Source organism: Diplotaxodon limnothrissa, linkage group LG18, assembly GCF_057381915.1.
Source record: "Diplotaxodon limnothrissa isolate DT_005_m linkage group LG18, D_limnothrissa_male_GT1.1, whole genome shotgun sequence".
Lineage (NCBI taxonomy): Eukaryota > Metazoa > Chordata > Actinopteri > Cichliformes > Cichlidae > Diplotaxodon > Diplotaxodon limnothrissa.
This window is the reverse complement of record NC_140613.1, coordinates 35,863,561-35,887,043: the sequence shown is the minus strand read 5'-3', so window position 1 is coordinate 35,887,043 and position 23,483 is coordinate 35,863,561. Positions and strand designations below refer to the sequence as shown.

Genomic DNA, 23,483 nt, shown 5'->3' with positions numbered 1-23,483 from the left:
GTGGACGGGAAGGAAAAGGAAAGAGGGAGAGGAGGGGGGAGGGTAGGGGGGCATAAAATGATGACTCGCTGAGGTGCAGAGTTGTTCCAACACAGAACATGACATCCCGCTGAGGTGACACTTGTTCATGCTTCATGATTGTTCTTGTGTTTTGAACCGTTTTATGTTTTGGACGTTCAGAAAATGATGCAGATACAATGTAGCAGGAGGCTTTAAGAGTCAAATGACCCACACATGAAAACAAACTTTCCATTGTATGAAAAATGTGAAAGGCACAATCAAACAAAACGTGAATATGGAGACCATTATTTGTTTTTCCATGTGGTGAAAAATCATCACTGCTTTTATTTGGAGTAAATATATTTCAGGTGATGACAAACCCTGATGAACTTTCTTTAAATCCAACTTTTCTTTGTTGATTTTGTTACTAATTCTGCACTTTCTTTATAAATGGCATTGTTTTTGTAAATAAATGTCAGAATTCTTTTTTTCCAATTGAAGAACAGCAGAAATGCAAAAGTGACATAAAAGCTATAAAGACAAGAGTCAAATATCCTGTTACTGAGGCCACTTACAGTCTGTTGCCATTCCCACTGCAATGCACTTCTTGAAGCGACATTCCTGGCACTGGTTCCTGGTCACTTTGTCAATAACACATTTGCCCTCGTACTTACAGGCGTAAGTTGGATTGAGATTCTTCTGGATTGTCCGCCTGAAGAATCCCTAGAAAACAGAAGGCGACGTGATCAGAACAGGGAGACGGCGAAGGCTGAGGCCATGTGGTCACATGGTTTACCTTGCAACCTTCACAGGTAATACAGCGATAGTGGTAGCCTGTAGCTTTGTCCCCACACACTACGCATAGCTCATCCTTGTCCAGGTAACTTGGTATGTACCCTAGAGAGAAAAGAAGGAGACAACTGGATTTGTTTTAATTTTAAAAATAAGGCAAACGAATGTCAAGTAAATTTGACGACTGCCATTCACAATGTTTGTCCAAACACATTCATTTTTTATTAGATATTAATTAAAATTGGGGCAATGTACTATTCTTTGCACAGTAGTAAAAAGATAATTGTATACACACTCACACACACACATATATGAATGAATGTGTGCATTTGCATAAAATACACACTACAGAATGATGTAACATGACTCGTTGTAGTCCTGTTAAAAACTACACCCCCCATGACTCAGCAGTGGGCACGTCTGTCGCTGGCCCATCTTCTTTATAATATTTCTTCACTTTGTTGAGATTTGCAGGGAAGTTTTCATGCACAGCTCTGACACTGAGTTGAGGTCTAGATTTTGATCAGGCACCACTCCCCCCAAGGCCTTAGCTTTAGCTTGAGTCTGGAATACTTTTGTATACAGAGACGTTCATGGTCAGCTCAGAGACTATAACGTATTCAGGATCTGTGGCTGCTAAACGAGTCCAAATCATCACTGCTCCACTGCTGTCCTCGACAGTTGCTATGCAGCATTTGTACTGCCCTGCTGTGTTTGGTTTTCTCCAAACAAGGTGCTTTATCTCCTGACATCGCTGCTTTGCAAAGTTCTTGTGGTGTTGAGGTTTGTTCCTAAGTCTAAGCCATGCTGTCATGTTATTTTAGAGGCTTTCTTCTGGCAACGCTTACAAACAAGCGATAGTTGTTCAGTTTCTTTCTAATTCTACTGCTATGAACATGCTAACTGAAGCCTGTAGAGTCTGAGATGTTGGTCTTGGATTTTTGGCATTTTCTGAATATTGCGTAGTTTGACGATGGGGTGAATTTGTTGAGACCTTGGCTCTTGGGAACCTGTGGAATTGTTTTAGTAGTTACCTGAATGCTCTAGATGAGCAAACTGCCAAAACCTGTTCTTTTCTGTAGGTGGTCACACTTGCTAACAGCAGAGTGTGGAGTGGTAGGTAAACTCTGATGCTTCTAACACACTTCATGGAAAAATCTTTGTAGACTCTAATATTGTGGAGTCTATCTTGTATTTGAGATTGGGTTGAGTGAATTCTGTCACCAGGACAGCAGGTTAACAAACCGATCAATATCTTTTGTCAGCCTTCTGTTGCCTCAACAGCAATCAATAAGGAACCCCGTCTACCTCAATCAAACACAGCTACAAGCCCTGATCACAGACCAGCGCACGATGCCTTATGTCTTGGATTTATGCTTATCGGACTTAATTCGAAAATCCCAGACATCATTGATCGATGATCAAGAAGGACCAATCATCAGTTTGAGCAAGTGTATTACAAGTCTGTTATATTATAGACACACACACACACACACACACACACACACACACACACACACACACACACACAACTAAACTCAAATACACACACACATGTGCACACACACACACACACACACACACACACACACACACACACACACACACACACACACACACACAACTAAACTCAAATACACACACACACATGTGCACACACACACACACACAGACACACACAGCTAAACTCAAACACACACACACAACTAAACTCAAATACACACACACACACACACACACACACACACACAAACCCAGTTAATTACAGACAGTGGAGACTGTTTAAGTTACTCGCAACTTCAACAAGTTAAACAACCTGAACACGTCCGAGCTGCAGTTCCAGCCCCTCAGGTACTTTGTTAAAGAGCTAAATAATCACAGCCTGCATGTCGTACCTTTTCTGTGCGCACTCTGCATCCACCGCAGGTGTGAAAATTCAGGTTTGATCTCGGGGAAGTACTCAGGCTGGTGGAAGTGACTGAGAGGGACCTCCATGCTGCAAAACTCACTCTTAGAAACAGAAGGACCCGCGGCGTAGGAGCACGAGTAGTGCTGGCTGGGGGACCAAGCCTGCTCCATGCAGGGTGGATGATGAAGGGGCTGAGGCTCACAGTTGCCATACCCGGACCCTTCGTCCGAGTACATGCAATATTCCCCACCTCCCTGCACCGAATAGCTTCCGACGCCGGTGTGAGGCATCTCGTACATGTCCGGAATGCAATAGTTCATGATGAAGACCTTCAGCAGAGCACCATAAAAACTTCTGGGTCTACCCGGAGAACTATCTGCTCTCAAAAAAGAAAAACCTGAGCTGGCATCAAGCCACGAAATGAAGAAAATAACTCCTGATCTGAAAGGACTTGATGGAGTTGACCGTACTTAGGAGCAAACGCTTTATCCAACAAATCCACAGACCACAAACAACACCTTGCAACTGCCCCACCCACCACCACCTGGCCAAGATTTATGACGACATAGGGCTCTAATCTTACACTTCACAAATCCGTGATGTACCACAGCCAGTGGCGATGTCACAGATTAAGACATTACATGATGCACCTACTGTAAGAAACATCTCACACACACAAATCTAAAGAAAAGCTGGTCCACGAAAACACAAATGGTTAAAAAACCTGCCTGAGGAGGGGTCGCATATGATACAAGAATTATCTTAACCGCGATCCTTTCCTAACCTCATAACCTTGGCCTTTACATTTTGACCATTGCTTATCCTCTGGGTATTTTAACAGAACCGACTAACAAGTTCCCTTAGGTCAGTTTATTCTTGAAGCCACTTGGTGAGTACTACAACACTAAGAAGGTTATAAGAAGGGTTTTAACACATGGCCCTGATTTTTCACCAATAAGACTCTAATGTGTATTTAGATCCTGCTGTGCAGCTTATGGAAAGATAGGGCACATATTAGTGCAATTATTTGGGATTTACTTAGAATAATGAATACCTGCACAAAAACCAAAATAACATTTTGGTTTAGGTCAGCAGCTAAATCAAATTCAGGGATTGCGCCATGAAAAACTGTGCGAATGCATGTAAATGTACAAAATAGCACTAAGATTTATTGTCTCTTGTTGCGCAAAGAATTTTAAATTGCTGAAAAACATTTAGTGTGGAAATTTGTAAACCAAAAATTCCAATTTATTTGTTTTTCTTGTCACTTTTAGACTCAACTAATTGTTTGCAAAATTAGTTGAGTCTAAAAGTGTTTTATATATCTCTATATATTTATATATATCTATATATATAGATTTAAACAATGAAACATTGTGTGGTCCGTTTCTGTAAAGGCACTTATTAATCCCAGAGAGGTTATGCTCAGTCATACTAATGAGGCGTCCTCGTCAATAATAATGACAGCCTTGAGATTTAAATGTATTTCAAATTTGCACGGTAAACAATATTTTTTCACACACAGGTGTTAAAGTGGCAAACAGCGGGTCAGCATCATTAGAAAATATGAATTAAGAATGGAAGTCACTGACATTAATATGCATCTCGAGGCAGATGACCAAATATTATAGTCCATTTATGAATTACAGTAAATTATCATTTCATGTCAAATCATTGAAACTCTGCATGATGCCATGGACGAGCTTTTAAAATAAAAACTCTTTTTTCTTTTAATTTAGCATCACCAATGTCTCTAGTTAAGACTGACCAAAAAAAGTAGACCACCTGAAAATAGTAACAGTGCCACAATCACCTGTTACAATCTGTTTAAAGGTCTGTTTTGGTATGTTGCATATCCATCCAAGTCAACCAAAAGATGTCATCTCTCCAGCGTATCCTGGGTCTACCCCGAGGTCTCCGCCTGGTGGGACATTACTGGACCGCCCCACAGAGGAGGTGCCCCTGGTCATCATCCCATCCCAACTGCCTCCTGTCGACACAGAAGAGCACGGGCTCTACCCCAAATATCTGGACTCTACACCCTGTCTCTGTGGGTGAGCACAGCTCAATCCAGCCACAAACCACTCCAGTACAAGCTGGCAGTCATTACTCCATGAAACAACAAAACCACGGCATCTGCCAGAGCTAAAACTGAACCAGACACTATGTGCCCCATGACTGTGCTTACAATTCTGTTCATAAAAATGATGCAGAGCATTGGTGTCAACGAGCAGCCCTGGGAGAGTCCAACACCCACCAAGAAACAGTCAGACCAATGCAGACCAGCTCTGGTGTTGCAGGGACAAATAGCTTGCAACAACGAGCATGATATCCCATACTCCCAAAGCACCCGCCCTGCACAATAACTTAAGGGATGTGGTTGAATGGTACTAGTACTACTACTACTCCCATCCAATGTTGTGCAAATCTGCGTTGCGCACAAAAAAAAAAAAAAAAACTAACCTGAATTGAAATTAAAATTAAAACTTTAACAATTCTGTTTGCAGTGTGAGTCAGTGACTGGCTGCTCCCGTATGGGATCAGAACGATGCCACCTTATCCCAAAGTCCAGCCAATGATGCGATTCACATTCGTATATACGCAGCTAATCAACGTGGCTGACAGGCTATGACAGCGTCCTTATGTGCCGGTGTTTTAGCAAAGCGGCTGATGTGGAGTGAAGCCACGTTAATGACAACGTGCACAACCATTGGAGATGTGAGCAGGACAGACGGAACAACTGATGGACAAAGTGTGGACTTTATACCAGTTTTTAAATTGTGTTGATCGGCCACGTAAAACCAGAGCTATGATAAAATATCTGCAATGTTTGGTTTTCTTCCTGAATACTGTCGTTGTTTATATTTACTGCAGGAAGAAACGGTAAAAACGGCGTTTTATAAGGAAAACGCTCGAAAGCCTGTGAGCAAAAACACCAAAACTCCCAGCCTTTCCTATTGGTGGAAAAATGTACCATGTGGACCAATCAAAGAATGATATGGCAACATGGCCTTTAGTTGTTTAGGACGGGGGAAGTTTTAGGAGTGACGGCGTGTTTGAGATGTGAGAGATTTGAGACGTTTAGCACAAATCTTGTGTAGTTAGTGTGTAGTTAGTGTGTAGTTAGTGTATAGTCAGTGTGTAGTTAGTGTGTAGTTAGTGTGTAGTCAGTGTGTAGTCAGTGTGTAGTCAGTGTCTAGTCAGTGTGTAGTCAGTGTGTAGTTAGTGTGTAGTTAGTGTGTAGTTAGTGTCTAGTCAGTGTCTAGTCAGTGTGTAGTCAGTGTGTAGTTAGTGTGTAGTTAGTGTCTAGTCAGTGTGTAGTTGTGTGTAGTCAGTGTGTAGTCAGTGTGTAGTTGTGTGTAGTCAGTGTGTAGTCAGTGTGTAGTCAGTGTGTAGTCTGTGTGTAGTCAGTGTGTAGTCAGTGTGTAGTTAGTGTGTAGTCAGTGTGTAGTCAGTGTGTAGTCAGTGTGTAGTTGTGTGTAGTCAGTGTGTAGTCAGTGTGTAGTTGTGTGTAGTCAGTGTGTAGTCAGTGTGTAGTCAGTGTGTAGTCAGTGTGTAGTCAGTGTGTAGTCAGTGTGTAGTTAGTGTGTAGTCAGTGTGTAGTTAGTGTGTAGTCAGTGTGTAGTCAGTGTGTAGTCAGTGTGTAGTTAGTGTGTAGTCAGTGTGTAGTCAGTGTGTAGTCAGTGTGTAGTTGTGTGTAGTCAGTGTGTAGTCAGTGTGTAGTCAGTGTGTAGTTAGTGTGTAGTTAGTGTGTAGTCAGTGTGTAGTCAGTGTGTAGTTAGTGTGTAGTTGTGTGTAGTCAGTGTGTAGTTAGTGTGTAGTTAGTGTGTAGTTAGTGTGTAGTCAGTGTGTAGTTGTGTGTAGTCAGTGTGTAGTTAGTGTGTAGTTAGTGTGTAGTTAGTGTGTAGTCAGTGTGTAGTCAGTGTGTAGTTAGTGTGTAGTCAGTGTGTAGTTAGTGTGTAGTTGTGTGTAGTCAGTGTGTAGTTAGTGTGTAGTCAGTGTGTAGTCAGTGTGTAGTCAGTGTGTAGTTAGTGTGTAGTTAGTGTGTAGTCAGTGTGTAGTTAGTGTGTAGTCAGTGTGTAGTTAGTGTGTAGTCAGTGTGTAGTCAGTGTGTAGTTAGTGTGTAGTCAGTGTGTAGTTAGTGTATAGTTAGTGTGTAGTTAGTGTGTAGTTAGTGTGTAGTCAGTGTGTAGTCAGTGTGTAGTTAGTGTGTAGTCAGTGTGTAGTCAGTGTGTAGTTAGTGTGTAGTTAGTGTGTAGTTAGTGTGTAGTTGTGTGTAGTCAGTGTGTAGTTAGTGTGTAGTCAGTGTGTAGTCAGTGTGTAGTTAGTGTGTAGTCAGTGTGTAGTTGTGTGTAGTCAGTGTGTAGTTAGTGTGTAGTTGTGTGTAGTCAGTGTGTAGTTAGTGTGTAGTCAGTGTGTAGTCAGTGTGTAGTTAGTGTGTAGTTGTGTGTAGTCAGTGTGTAGTTAGTGTGTAGTCAGTGTGTAGTTAGTGTATAGTTAGTGTGTAGTTAGTGTGTAGTCAGTGTGTAGTCAGTGTGTAGTTAGTGTGTAGTCAGTGTGTAGTTAGTGTGTAGTTAGTGTGTAGTTAGTGTGTAGTTAGTGTGTAGTTGTGTGTAGTCAGTGTGTAGTTAGTGTGTAGTCAGTGTGTAGTCAGTGTGTAGTCAGTGTGTAGTTAGTGTGTAGTCAGTGTGTAGTCAGTGTGTAGTCAGTGTGTAGATAGTGTGTAGTCAGTGTGTAGTCAGTGTGTAGTCAGTGTGTAGTCAGTGTGTAGTTAGTGTGTAGTTAGTGTGTAGTCAGTGTGTAGTTAGTGTGTAGTCAGTGTGTAGTCAGTGTGTAGTTAGTGTGTAGTCAGTGTGTAGTCAGTGTGTAGTCAGTGTGTAGTCAGTGTGTAGTTAGTGTGTAGTCAGTGTGTAGTTAGTGTGTAGTCAGTGTGTAGTTAGTGTGTAGTCAGTGTGTAGTTAGTGTGTAGTTAGTGTGTAGTTAGTGTGTAGTCAGTGTGTAGTTAGTGTGTAGTCAGTGTGTAGTTAGTGTGTAGTTAGTGTGTAGTTAGTGTGTAGTCAGTGTGTAGTTAGTGTGTAGTCAGTGTGTAGTCAGTGTGTAGTTAGTGTGTAGTCAGTGTGTAGTTAGTGTGTAGTTAGTGTGTAGTTAGTGTGTAGTCAGTGTGTAGTTGTGTGTGTCAGAACAATGAGGCGCCTGCTGAGTGTTACAGGTGTTACAGCAGTGACACATCTGCTGCTGTCAGGCCTGCAGGTATCAGGCTGTTGTTCTCCTTCATCTCATAGTGGACAGAAATTATTTTTGGAGCGGCACAAATAATTTGTGTGGCATCAGATTTGATGCAGAACAGCTGATTGTTCTGTAAATAGTTTGAAATGTTTATTTAAAAAAACGCCTCAGTAACTTTTTTGCAGAAGTAACTATATAATTAATATCCCAACATTGGTCATTATTTACTGTATTTTGCAGACAGAGTTACAGACTCTCTCCCAGACCACAGACTCATAATACAAGTCAGAGCTTTATAAAAAAAAAGAAAGAAAGTTGTGTTTTCAAAATTGGAGTTGAAGTTATTTTTCCTTCCAATAGTGTTAACATGCTGCACAGGACAGGAACAAGATTTTTATAATTTTCATTGTAAGTGGGCTAAAGCAGTTAATTAAAAGTAGTCTAACATAAATGCTGTAATTTGATTACTTTAATAAACATGTAACTTGGATGGATTGGATGCTGGCGTGACCACAGTGCACACGTCTGCTGTTGCTCACAGTGGTCCAAGGGGACGCTCAGGGAGTTAGTGTGTTCGCTCAGACACGTGAAACATTAGAGGGAACATTGCTCCCACCCACGCTTAAATATCCTTGACAGGATGAAGAGCTGGTCTCAGTTTCTGTGACCGAGACAAAAACTGCTTCTCCAGAATCTGAGGTTTGAGTACCAGGTGGATACTCGTCTCCAGTACCCTGACATAGTCCCAGGGAGGCTGAGAAGCACGATCCCCTAAAGCTGGTAGACTTTCTCCGATCCCCCTTCTTGAAGAACTACCACACCGTGTACCAAATTTCACACTTAATTTTATATTTAATCAAATAGGTAAGAAATAATAATATACATCTGACACACAAGACATAAATATGTGTAACAGACGTCTCCCATCCAAGTACTAACCAGGCCCGACCCCGCTTAGCTCCTGAAACCAGACAAGCTCAGGGTGGTACGGTGGTAAACTAACAGATGTCCAAAGTTATTACATTTTAATCTGAAACGTGGTGGTGGGAGTAGAGAACCACTTTTCTATGCCTTGTGCAGGACTCACAAAGTTTGTACAAAAAAGGGAACTCATTACATACAATAATCCTCATATACTGTAGCATCTACATGTGTGTGTTTATAGACAGAAGCTGGCTAGTGTAAGACCAGCATGAGTAAAGAGTTCATGGGGAAATACGAGAAAGCTTTGTTGCTGTGCTAAAAGAAAACGATCTACTGTGTTATTAATAAACTTTCCTCATTACCATTTTCCTCTTTCTCTGTAAAAGTCTTCTGGATGTCTGCCTCTCTGTGACTGAATGTTTTTAACAGACAACCTTGACCTTGATTGTTGTTTATTTATGGAAAGCTCTCTAATTGTTAATTGGTTCTTCATTAAAGACAGGAACAACAGATAGAACAGTTACCGTTAAATACAGGCTGCTGTCAAACATGCTTTGCTGTACTTGTAAGACTCAAAGATTTCTTATTAAAATGCAAGTTGGAAAACTCCTGAGATCAGCTGAAGATCAGTAATAAAAACAACAACAATAAGGCTTTAAAGACAAGTGATAAGTAATAATAGTATATAGCTAAAAATACCTGTCGTGGAGGTGAGTTATAAAGCTGCTTTATCTACTTAAACAAAGAGTAGTGACTGTGTAATAAGATTGAACATTTTGACTTGTTCCGTTAAAAATACGTTTCAGTGTTCAGCGTTTGATTGATCTGCCTGGGAGAACAGTTAAAAAGGCTTATCGTGGGATTAGCAACTCCATTAATGTAATAAGTGTGAGTGTGTGACCAGTAGATGTGATCAACATGCAACAGCTGGTAAGAGGCTGGTCCTATGAGGCAAATCTTCTTGCAAAGAGGGCTTGATACCAGTTTAACTTTTTGATGAGGTGATGTCCTGGTCCTGAACTAATCTTGTTTGTAGTTTCTTAACAACTGTTAAGCATTTGTCAGACAGAGTTTAACGCCTGTCAATAATGAAACAATCTGTTGTCTGAGTGGATGGTGTGACTGTCTACGCTTTTTTCTATGCCACGTTTTGGACTTTTAGTGACGAATTTAGTTCATTTGTCACATTTTTTAATCTCCAATTCTTTGTCTTCTTCGTCTTTGTCACATAAAGTGAAGCTTTATTAGATGCTGAAAAGCTGTTTAAATGCAGTATTAAAACAGCATAAATAGAAAATAACCTTAATATTTGCATATGACTCACATAAATATCATTTATTAAGATATTTATATATATATTTCTTTAAATATATACTTTTGTCACTGAGCTTTGAGAAGACAATCTAGCAAGTGTAGCAGATCTGAAAGCACTTATGTCTTTATTAAAATTAAAATATTAAAATAGAGAATGTTAATATGGTAAAATGCAATATACTCAGATGCCCGGTGTATCACTTTTAGTATCTGGAAAACAACAAGTACTAAAAAAGGAAAATCTACAGTAAATTACGAGCCTCTATGAATTTTCCTACTTACCCGGGGTGGTCACATAAATGCCAGCTGTCTCTTTTTTCCTCCCCTATGTAAAAAATACAAATGTACAAATACGATCCAGCATGGTCTCTAATGGATGACTCGAGGTATTCCTGCCAACAGCTGAAGTAACCAGCGAGGCCTTTGACCAAAAAACGCCCCAACTTTCCGTGCCGTGCACCTACGAGACAAACTTCGCTCCCAGTGGCTCTTTACCACACTGGCCCCGCGGCGGGCTTTTGTACATTCCCTCCCTTGATCGTTTGAGGACTCGGGGGTTCAAAGCTGGTCTTTAACAATCTTTGGGTGTGAGGAATCTCTTTTATCCAGGGGCCCTCAGTTAACATGATCTCCAGTGCCAGTTGTCCCTGGCTACTCTTTGTTACCTGAGGAGGCCACATTAGTTGGCTAACCTTTCCCTTAAAGTTCAGGGTAAGCTGAGGGGAACAACAGAAGGCTACCCTCAGTAAAGGTTAAAGTTGGAGAGGATTATCCTGCACTTTAGGATAAGGTGGGTGAACTTGTTTTGAACCCTGCTCTTCCTTTTTTCTCATTATAAATACTGTCATTGCCTTCTCTACACAACTCCACAAGGATTAGACGCCCAACACGCCCAGAACTGCAAACATTTGCTGAATGAATCATCATATTGTTAAAGAAATATCACCTTGTTTATGAACACGAATCGCAGAATTTAGACAAACTTGTAGGGTTGTGTTTATATTCTACAACCTGATCCTGTTATGAGGGATCGAGTGCAGATCACCAGCAAAGTCCAAAAAAGGTTTTCCAGGCGAGACAAAAAATGCTGTTCTTACAGCCGTGTCCGCTTCCAGCACCGATTTTATTAAGAAGTCTAGAGAGGAGCGACTGCTGAGAGGCAGTGTGCAAAGCATCATGGGAAGAGAGTTTAAGAGCCAAATATTACTGAATGCGATTTTGCATAATACACAACTAGAAAATGAAAACAAAGATGACAAAAACATTTCAGGTAAACTTAAAACGCTCCACATTCAGGACATGATACAAATGCATGAGGGGGCGGGGGGGTGGGGGGTGTCATTTGTTTTTGTTTACGTTTGGAAAAATGGAAACGTGATGATTCATATTATTCATTCAGAAAGAATACAATCAAAGTTAAATCTGCAAAAGGGATTTTTCTTATTAAACAGAGTTCAACACCATCTAAAGAGTTGTCCTTTAACACATGAAGCACACAGACAGATGCTCTACACTTTCCGCTCCTCTGTTTAGTTGAAAAATGCTCTGAAAGGAAACTGAAAAGTAACTGTCCTTTAACTGTACGCTCAAACTAATTTCCAATTAAACATTCGTTCCATCCGCCATCAGTTCTGCCTTTTGGTCCAAAAGAATCATGAAAACTTCCTGTTTGACGCTAAGATGACCTTCAGGGTCATCCGTCACATGAAAACCAAAATAGTTCCAAACGCCAGATCTGAATGAGGGTGGGGGAGGTTCAATTTGCCATGTTGCAACGAGCTTAGCTTCTGTCTTGCTAACTTGCGCTGGGCTCAGTGGATCTGCGCTCGACAGTGCAGCCTAGGCGGAGTAGTCGAACGCAGATTCACTGAGCGCTCAACACAGACAGCATCGTCAGAAGAAAAGTTGATAAAATAAATTACAAATGTTGTATTGTTCGATACATATGCGTACCGAACTGAAAGCACTGTATCGAACGGTTCAATATCGATACGAATATCGTTGCACCCCTAATATATATGTATATAGATTTTTTTTGATTAATTGAGTGAGCCAAAGCATGGCTGCTGTTTTCTGTTGTGTCCACAGTACCTACAGAAAGAAACATCTACCTTTAGTCAGATCTGTGAATTTGAAAGGATTTTGTAGAAGTTCATACTCAAGTTTAAATAAAGAACAACACTAAAGCTATTCTGTTATACCTGTATGTAAAAAACACACTGCACCCAAAATAATTCATAGTTCAGCAAAACTGATCAATCTAATAAACGTAAACCTGCTCCATCCTCCCTATTCTGGTATTTTAAAGAGTACTTACCAGAAATATTAAACAACCTAACTAATAGGGCTGCAAACTCCCAGCAAAAAAATAAAATAGGGAACCACCCCCCGCCCTCCACCTCATGATGCTTAATCGATGTAATCAACTTTAATTTAATGCACATGTAAAAAAAAAATGCACAGAAATCAGTTATTTTTCAAGAATAATTAAACAGATTCAACATCTTTCTTCAACAGAACTGCAGACTGCACAGATGGTTCCCAAAGGAAAAAGTACTACAGCTTACTAGGGTATATTAGACTTAACAGTTACTATATACAGTGATGGACTTCTATATATTTTACATCAAATTAAAACTTTGGGTGTCAGATTCAGATAATTATTTATTAAAAGCTCGACATTGTAAATGAGAATAAGAAAGAAAAGTATGTCTTTGTGCCCCCTTTCCCTGTTCATGCCCTATCGGCCCCCCTGGCTAAACTTTGCTAGATCCGCCCCTGCACAGTTACGTCAGCTGTAGAAAAAGATCCTGGTGTAGAAAGTAATATTAAATACATTCTAACAACAGTCAAGCTTAAACGTGCTGCTGTTGTTCAGCCGCTGGTTTCCTCTTTCTGGCGCAAAAACAAAGAAGAGAGACGATCAGCTGATCATTGATCAGTTTCATGATTGAAGTAGCAGCAGGAGAGAGAGAGAGGCAGTCGCTCCATATATCGGTTGTTAAGCTTAACGCTGGAATGCTTTACAAACATTCAGAGATGAACTTACACACTTGCTTTACTTCTCTCTGGGATCACTTCCTCAGAGATGAAATGCCGGTTTGGTAGCAAGGCTACAAACACACAGCCGCTCTATCACGTGACCACACTGCTGCGACGACGCTCATACGGTTATGAGCAGAGTTACGCCGTGTAGTTTATGAGGTGCTTTTTTGATATTTAATGTTTAAATATGTTTATATTGTCTATCCTGTAAAATAGTCAGATGTCTATTCATATTAATGTACAGAATTCACCTGCTTGCTGCTACTACTGCACATTCACCCAATGTATATACTACATATACACATTATATATATATATATATATATATATATATATATATATATATATATATATATATATATATATACACATACATACATATATATACATACATATATATATATATATATATATAGGACAGGGCCCTGCACGGTATGTACCACCGGCAGATAGAGGAGGTGGCTGATATCCAGAAATCCTACCAGTGGCTGGACAAAGCTGGACTGAAAGACAGCACAGAAGCACTAATCATGGCAGCACAAGAACAAGCTCTGAGCACAAGATCCATAGAGGCTGGGGTCTATCACACCAGGCAAGACCCCAGGTGCAGGCTGTGTAAAGATGCCCCAGAGACAATCCAGCACATAACAGCAGGGTGCAAGATGCTAGCAGGCAAGGCATACATGGAACGCCATAACCAAGTGGCCGGCATAGTGTACAGGAACATCTGTGCCGAGTATAACCTGGAAGTCCCGAGGTCAAAATGGGAGATGCCCCCAAGGGTGGTGGAGAATGACCGAGCTAAGATCCTGTGGGACTTCCAGATACAGACGGACAAAATGGTGGTGGCTAACCAACCGGACATAGTGGTGGTAGACAAACAGAAGAAGACGGCCGTAGTGATCGATGTAGCGGTTCCGAATGACAGCAATATCAGGAAGAAGGAACACGAGAAGCTGGAGAAATACCAAGGGCTCAGAGAAGAGCTCGAGAGGATGTGGAGGGTGAAGGTAACGGTGGTCCCCGTGGTAATCGGAGCACTAGGTGCGGTGACTCCCAAGCTAGGCGAGTGGCTCCAGCAGAACCCGGGAACAACATCGGAGATCTCTGTCCAGAAGAGCGCAGTCCTGGGAACAGCTAAGATACTGCGCAGGACCCTCAAGCTCCCAGGCCTCTGGTAGAGGACCCGAGCTTGAAGGATAAACCGCCCGCAGGGGCGTGCTGGGTGTTTTATATATATGCTGTCCTTGTGTGTTGGCCCTGCGACAGACTGGCGACCTGTCCAGGGTGGACCCCGCCTCTCTCCCTATGACAGCTGGGATAGGCTCCAGCGCCCCCCCGCGACCCGGAAAAGGATAAGCGGAAGCGAATGGATGGATATATTATATTCTTCTTTTTTTGTACATTTTTTAAATTTTTAATTTTTTTAAGACTTGTGGTGGTCTGCGAGCAGACGATGGTGATCTGAGGGGATGAAAAAAGGAAAGAAGTTCCATGTAGGCGTGTTAAACTGCAACAGTTTGAATATATTCAATGAATATTTCAACAACGTAGTGCACTCTTATACAAAACAACACCCACTTACCTGTAGCTTTATTACAAACATGTTTAAAGTGTAATTTTAAAAAGAACAAAGACCTCTTTCACTTGTAAGGTTGTATCAGTATCAGAGTGTAATGAAGTGATCTGGTCACAGGCGCACGGTGCACCAAACCAGGCTGGTATCCACGTCCCATAAATGCAACAGGCGTTTAGTGTGGGTAAGAATGATTGCAGTGAACTCACCATCAAATCTATAACACAATTACTTATGAAAGGAAAATCAATGTGTTGCCGTGGCAACGTCTGAACCTGACTGAAATGCTTTCATACAGAAAATGATTCCTGCAGACTTTATTTTTCACACATGGCTTTTGCTGGTTTCCTTCATTTCTATTAAAGAAATAATAATAATAATAGGTCATGTGATTATAATAGGTCATGTGATTATAATAGGTCATGTGATTATAATAGGTCATGTGATTATAATAGGTCATGTGATTATAATAGGTCATGTGATTATAATAGGTCATGTGTTGTTATCATCTGAGGTTTTTGATTTTAGGAGCTGCTAATGACCTGATGATTTGGATTACTTCCTGATATGTGAACAATGAACACACACACACACACACACACACACACACACACACACACACACACACACACCTTATCACTTATTGAACAGCATTCTGTAAGGAGACACTTTAAGAGCCAAATGTGTTCTCATAGTTGCTGACACAGCATTTCATCTGTGCAGCAGTTCGGGGTCGACTTCTTCAGCTTTCAGTGGGTGACAGGGCTGCAGTGCTGTGGAACCACGGTGTTGGTATATGTGCAGAATGTGGTCAGCACTGTCTCAGGAAGGAAAGCTCCTTCTGAATATAATAATAATTATGGGATCTTTATAGGTTTCCTATGTGCACTTATGCAACCCTGTCACCTTTTAAGGACATTTCTATGTTCTCACCGACATCTTCAACATCTCTCTGAGCAGTGCCGTTGTCCCCACGTGCTTCAAGGCCACCACCATCGTCCCCGTGCCCAAGAAGTCTTCTGTGTCCTGTCTCAATGACTACCGCCCTATCGCACTTACACCCACCATCATGAAGTGCTTCGAACGGCTCGTCATGAGACACATCAAGACCCTGCTGCCCCCCTCACTGGACCCAATGCAATTTGCATACCGCCATAACCGCTCAACGGACGACGCCATCTCCACTGCACTCCATCTTGCCCTGACACACTTGGACAAGAAGGACTCACACGTCCGAATGCTGTACATAGATTTCAGCTCAGCATTTAACACGATCATCCCCCAACAACTGATCGGAAAGCTGAGCCTGTTAGGCCTGAACACCTCCCTCTGCAACTGGATCCTGGACTTTCTGACCGGAAGGCCTCAGTCAGTACGGATCGGGAACTGCACCTCCAGCACCACCACACTGAGCACTGGGGCCCCACAAGGCTGTGTGCTCAGTCCTCTGCTGTTCACACTGCTGACTCATGACTGTGTAGCAACACACAGTTCAAATCACATCATTAAATTCGCTGATGACACGACCGTGGTGGGTCTCATTAGCAAGAACGACGAGTCAGCGTACAGAGAGGAAGTGCAGAGACTAACGGACTGGTGTAAAGACAACAACCTGTCTCTGAATGTTGACAAGACAAAAGAGATGGTTGTTGACTTTAGGAGGACACGAGGCGACCACTCACCGCTGAGCATCAACGGCTCCTCTGTGGAGATCGTTGACAGCACCAAATTCCTGGGCGTACACCTGGAGAAGGACCTCGGCTGGTCCCTCAACACCAGCTCCCTGCACAAGAAAGCCCAACAGCGTCTCTTCTTTCTGAGAAGACTGAGAAAGGCCCGGCTTCCACCACCGATCCTGACCACCTTCTATAGAGGAACTATTGAGAGCATCCTGAGCGGCTGCATCACTGTCTGGTTTGGGAGCTGTGCCATATCAGACCGCAAGACCCTACAGCGGATAGTGGGAACAGCAGAGAAGATCATCGGGGTCTCTCTACCCTCTATTGAGGACATCTACACCACACGCTGCATTCGCAAAGCCACCAGCATTGTGGCTGATCGGACACACCCCTCTCACACACTCTTTACACTCCTGCCATCTGGAAAAAGGTACCGAAGCATTCGGGCACGCACATCCAGACTGTGCAACAGCTTTTTTCCACAAGCCATCTGTCTCCTCAGCAAAAAGGGACTGACTGATAAACACGCACACACACACACACACACACACACACACACACACACACTAACATTATCACTCAGCTTAACTCAAATACCTCAAAACATTGAGACTGGACTGACTAACCAACACAAAGCGCAAACACACTGACCTACACCACCAAACCATCGCACACACCAACCTGTAAATGCTCTTTTGCACAATATTATTACTAGATATATTATATATTATTATTTTTTTTGCACTAACTTGTCTTGTAGCACCTTGGTTCCTGGAGGAACGTTGTTTCGCCTCACTGTGTATTTTTAAACTGTATATGGTTGAAGTGACAATAAAGTTGAACTTGAACTTGAACTTGAACTTATCACTCCTTAAGCCCCAAGATGATTCCAAGCTACAGATCCTGCATAGCTGCTTAGACTCTATTAAAGCTTGGATGGCTGACAGCTTTCTCCGACAGAAGTTTGTGCTCCTGACAGATTTGTGTCTAAGGTAATAGAAACCTTTGGTTCCCTTGCATACGTCTGCTAAACCCTCTGTCTCCGGGTAACTTCACACTTTTACATTGATGCTCGTGTCAAATCTCTGCTTCACTCTTGTTTTTAAACCACTTAAGAAATATTGCCAAGTTAATCCCACAGTGTCACACTCTGAACTGTAAACTGTTATTGGTGCATATATTTCAACACTGTAATTCACTGTTCACTAGTCTAAGCCAAATGTCTCCAGCATGCTGCGGCGAGGCTTCTTCGTCCTCACATATCACTTTTAGAGCTCTGCATGGAAAAGAACCTGCACACATCTGAGTATGTGCTCAGCAGATCCCTGGGTCATGTGATCAGGGCTGTGCATTACGCTGAAAATGAAGGAGTAACAGTGACCCCAGAATCTCTCCCTCTGTGGGCTCTCCCACACAGCTGAGAGTCAGCTTTTTAGACTTGTGTTCGACTGACCTTTGTTTTCAGGGTTCTGGTTAACCCTTTAAGACCTACCACAGAACCAAGTCCGCCAGAGCTTATATCATATTTTTACAGGCTGTGGAGCCATTTTTGGGAGCATTTCAAGTTGCTATACATCAATACAACTGTTATAGCCCAGATTTTAATAATATGTCTGCATTAAGTCCATAGTAATTACATAAATTGCAAAAAAGTGCAATAAACTACCAAAAAATTGAAAATCGTTTTTGTTTTTTTAACACATATTTCTAGTTAGAGAAATTTAAGAGGCTCATCCCTCAAAACTGTAAATACAAAAAAGTTGCACAAAATAGTTTCCCACCACAGGAAATTTATTTTGAGTGTCTTCATAGTTCTATTTTTGAAATACACCAATTTTTATACACTGCAGGAAAAACGGAAATAAATATTATACTGCAAATTTGCAAAAAAGCAGCATGTGCATCAAAATAAACTATTTCCAGCAGTGCAATATGAGTCCTAAGCATCCCAGAAACGACACAGAAAGTCATAAAGTCAAACATAACTTTTAAAAAGACCAGCATAGGCTCATGAGGCCCTGATGGTAAAAAACTACATTTCCACGAAAATGACGTCACTTCCAGTTTCGGGCAGGTACTGGCGGACGTGCGAAAGTTCGCGCTGACGTCTATTCCAAGTATGAAGTGTTACGAACAGCTGATGGATCGGCAAAGCGTGTTTCTGGAATATTATGTTTTTGTTGCTGCAAGTGCTTTTTATGCAGTTTTTGCAAAGCTATATGTGGAAGGAAACCGTGACCGAGGACAAGCTGATGGCATCAGATGTAAGTACAACTCCTCCGGTTTCATATGCAAAAAAAATTATTGCGCTAGCTTACACGGTTGCAGAGCTACCGGGATTTAAAAATAGTTACACAAAATTGAGCGTGTCCGCTCCGACCGGCTCTAAAGGGTTAAAGGTGCAAATAAAGCTTTACTTACTTATACATTTTGAACCTCTTTCCTCTTTATTATTATTGTTATTATTATTACAATAAGTGAATGTCCCACTTTTTGAAAGCAAACTCTAAATGAGCTGATGTTTAAACGTCTGAGTTCAGTTACTCTACGTGTTGTAACGTGATGTCTGCAGCTTCCCAACATCGGTGAAACTGAAACGACTGGGATATGATTTATTTTGAACTGAATCTACACAAAAATGTTCTTAAATCAAATAATTCCAGTTTTTGAAGCCCTTTCGAAGTTTTTCCTTAACAAATCCAAAGCTGCGCCATGCTGACAGAAGAAGGAAACAGCAGTGTAGAGAGGGAGGAGAAATATTACCATTTTGAATGGCCTCATCTTTCCAGCGGGGGGAGCATTTTTCTGCTGGCTCTAAAATAGATGGGAGAGGCACTTTAAAAAACACAAGCGACGTTGTCATAAAACAGCTGAGAGAGAGAGAAGCTAATGCTGCTCTGCTTCGTACATGAACTTAAAAGCTTTCAGAAGTTGTTCCAACAGAGCAGCAGGTTCATGTAAAAACTAAAACAGCATCTCAGATACCAAAGCAGTCGTTGTCCCCTTGGAGCTTACATGGTGAATGAAAGCTTAAGTTCATTTTGTCAGTGTGATAACATGTGACTGTAAGTCTGTCGGCTATGTAGGGATGGCCAGGTCACTGAGGTGGCCCAGGCTGGTTAAATCCAATTCCAGCCCCGCTGAGCTCACTGATGCCCAATTTGCTAGTTAAGTAAATAAATGCAGAGCTAGATCCTGTCTTGGCTGTTTAATATAGGGCAGCATGGCTGCGTGCAGCGTCCTGCCATCTTCACATTTCTTTGCCTTTTTGATGCTTCGATTTGGCCGAATGAAGTGGTGCTGCTGTGTGTGTGAACAGGGATGAACCATGTTATAGAAATGAATGGTTAATATGTGTGTGTGTGGAAAAGAGCTGATTTTGCCATCAGGCTCAAGCTGAGACCTTTTCACAGTTTAACACTGATCACCTTGATTAAAACATTGTTATCACTCTAAGACAACGTGGACCTCTGGTGGTGAGGGCAGACTATCACTGTCCAACCAAAGTGTAGAGTGTGACATGCAGTGGTCGGGGTTTTGTACTGGTCACTGATCTCTGCCAACAAACACTGCATCAGTCCTGCTGCTCGAAGGGGCCTCCCTGCTACGAGTGTGAGCATCTTCTGTCAGTTACAGCTACCAGGTTAAAATGTTAGGTTATCTTTACAAGCTGATTATTGAGACCTGACCATGTTTTTAAAGCCAACAGCTACAGTCGAGGGAAAAACTGGCTGAGCAATCATTTAATAACAGGTCAGGAAATGGAAAAAGTGGATTATTTCTAAGACCAATACTGATATCTGGTGATTTCTTCTTCACTAGCATTTGTTATGTGCTTGTTTCTGTTTCTTTGCTATCGTAATATGAAAATGCAGTTTAAAAATAGGTTTTAGAAAAGTTGAGTTTCATGGTAACGCAGCAGCAGTTTTAACTGCAGCTATGATACGAATCAAGTTCCTATTGGTGCAAATTCATTTGTTGTACTTTCCAAATCCCTTCTTGTAAAAGGATGGTCATAATTCAAACACTTAAACTTATTATTAGGTCTCGACTCCCTTTTGCTTCCTCTCTGCTTCCACAGCTTGTAGCACCATCATGCAGTCTGTCCTGGATCTGCACATCGGACTCAACTCTGTCATACTGTACATGTTAAAGCAAATATTAGCTTAATGGAGTTGCACACTACTAATTTGATCCTGAACTGCAGTAAAAACTGATTTTTAAAGAACTGTTGAGGAGTTAATGGTTTATTATCTCAGTTGTTTAACACCAGGCTGAATGACTGACTGCTGTCAGATTATGTGCAGAAACTGTTGGGTGCCACAGCAAACCTCACACTTCATTTCTGACCTCGTTGCCGAGCAGCTGACAAATAAACTGTGAAGCAGAGGTCCTGATGTCAAACCGGCTCAGTGAGAAGTGGTGACACAAAGTCATTCTGCTGGTTACTGTGTAGCAAGTCACATATGTTTCTTTACTTCTGTTGTCTAACACAGTGTTCTGAAAGCACTCGGCGTTGGATTACTCGCGTTACAACAGTGCTAACCTGTGCGCTTGTACTTTGCTCAGTGTTGTTTCCCCGATCAGAATTAACCAGTAAAACAGGGTATTTGCTGTTTTTTTAGTTTTCACATCAACTTTCACACCAACTAAAAAATAGAGAATAATAAGACTTTTCTTTAGGTTCCATCATATTTGGAGTGAAGCTGGCAGTGTGAGCCTTACCTGACATACTGGTGGGGCTTCAAGGCAAAGACGTCATCCTCAGAGCCTCATCAGACCTCTGGGTTCCTACCTACCCAAACACAGAAACAAACGCTCAGTCATTCTTTATCTAACAGAGCAGCTTCACACACATCTCTGAACAGCGTCTTTTCCTCACAGCTCGTCATTTTAAAAACATAAAGTGTACAGGAGTGATCACCCAATGTTAGATTAAACGAAACTGCACAGGCTGCCAGCTCTCAGTTCTCGTCCTCTGTGCAGGATGACATCTAGTGGTTACATGCTCATGTTACGTCTCAGGGTCCAGGTATCATTTCTTTCCCTCTGAGGTTTTGTTAGTGTGCATCCAACACACAAACAACACACTGCACACACCAGGCGTTCAACTCTGCTGCAACGTCCTTGTTTCACTGTTTGTCAGCTAAAGGTTACTCTTAGTAGCAGTTCTTATTTGCACTGATGCTCCTTTGTGTAAAATAGGTGTTTATAATGCATGCAGCACTTAAAACAACTGCACTCATGCAACAACTTCATGTGCCAACAAAGATCATGTGACATCATCACAATCATGGTGTCCAACATAAGGCCCGGGGCCCAGAATTGGTTTGGCCAAGACTCCAATCCATCCTGCACGTTTCACAGCTTTCTGTGACGATAAAGACTCTGCCTGACTTTGCCGTCCACACGACACCACAGAAGAGAAAGACAAACACTGAGACGAGAGACAAGCTTTTGTTTTTCCATCATCTACTATAAAATGTATGTTTTTATTCTTGTGGTCTCACAGTTAATTAACAAAACTGGGGGATGAGCTAACTTTTACATCGTTATCATGTAAAGAAACTTAGATGTACTGCTATATTAAAATATCTCAGGGATTAAATGTTTTACACTGACAGGATGATTCATCCTTTGAGCTTTTAATGCTAGAATGACTCACAGGGTTGTGGTGAGAGGCTTAACAGCCAACGAGACCAACAAGGACGACCCACACAGAATGTTAACTTCACTATTTGGCTTTTAAAATTCAGATAATGTCTCTTGTCTTTTCACTGGGCGATACATCTGATGCTGAGTCTGATAAACAACTGTCAGTGCAGCGGTTTATTGAAAAATGAATAATAAATAAATGAATCAAAGCCACAGCAGCACATCCACAGTGCACAGTGCAGCACGCTATCTGGCTGTTACTGTACCTGACCAGGGTGCAGCTGAAACTGTAACTTGCTACAGTAAGACGAGAAAGCAGGAAGCTGAATGTCCTTGAGCAGCTGTCCTCAGGAGGCCACATATGCATCACACTTTCCTGTAGCTGAAGCCACAACAAGAGGACTCCACCTGATTGAGATTGGACTGATAAGAACATGGAGGGCCGCTCTCTGCTCACATAAGCACGTATCCTCTCACTGCACGCCGATCAAACCTCACGTACTGTCACTGTGCTACACCTGACACTTGCACAGCCGATAAAAAAGTGTCAGCATGAAATATCTTCAAGGTTAATAAAACGATTGGAGGATGCAAATATTATCATGAACAGGTCAGGATGCAGGCTTCAACACATTATAACTAAAAAGAAATGAATAAAAACTGAAGTCAAGCAGAGGTCAGATTAACACTCACTGAACACGTGTGTGGGTATTCCTGAGGACCATCTCAAAGGTCTGGATGCAAACAGGAATACCTGAGTGTTTGTTCCCTGGGTGGTAGGTGCCTGGAATCTGAGGTTACGTGTGGTGGTAACATCTTTTGGTCAGGCCCTGTATACAATCTGCACTTCAATTCATTATGTGCTTGAAACTAATAGGTTGTGTTAAGCAGCGGTCTCCATTAGAATGAGCATTAATGGTGGAGGGTTATGGTGTGATGTTGCTGTGTAAGTAACATCACACATTTTTTAAAAACACGATGCTGCACGAGGAAATGCATAGTCTTCATTCGACAGTCACATGTTCGGCACTCTTCAGAGGAAGCGTTTGAGACAACCTGATGCCATCAGACAGGAGGTCCACAGATGGTGAAAAGGATACAGAGTTGATACAGCTCAGTGCTCTTTATGACTTTCTATAATTACAATTTCTGCACATTACTGTCCCGACTTCCACTGCAGGCAGCATTAGCTGCATTAGCTGAGAGCAGAACAGCCTACTAGACACTTTTTCTACCTGCTTTTGAAAAGACAGAAGCACTGCTACCGGGATGGAGCGATGGTATTTCTCATATTTCTCTGCTTGAAGTACATGTGCAGGTATTGATTTTTACTCTTGAGTTTCCTGGAACAACTAAACTGAGG

The 23,483-nt window shown here is 41.8% G+C and overlaps 1 protein-coding gene across 4 annotated transcripts in view; it reads right to left on the bottom strand.

Moving 5' to 3' along the window:
- thrb (thyroid hormone receptor beta) overlaps nucleotides 1-23,483 on the bottom strand; it is a 132,366-nt gene that overhangs the window by 9,291 nt on the left and 99,592 nt on the right. For 2 of the 4 annotated variants that reach the window (XM_085377157.1, XM_085377158.1), the window contains exons 3-6: nucleotides 21,191-21,260; nucleotides 19,229-19,279; nucleotides 797-897; nucleotides 576-723 (exon numbers count right to left, since the gene is read on the bottom strand). In XM_085377157.1, the coding sequence (XP_085233283.1) occupies nucleotides 576-723; nucleotides 797-897; nucleotides 19,229-19,279; nucleotides 21,191-21,197 (307 nt within the window). In that variant the 5' untranslated portion in view covers nucleotides 21,198-21,260. Of the gene's footprint in view, nucleotides 1-575; nucleotides 724-796; nucleotides 898-2,687; nucleotides 3,072-19,228; nucleotides 19,280-21,190; nucleotides 21,261-23,483 lie in introns of those variants that run through there. The other 2 variants (XM_085377159.1, XM_085377160.1) reach the window with 1 other exon arrangement.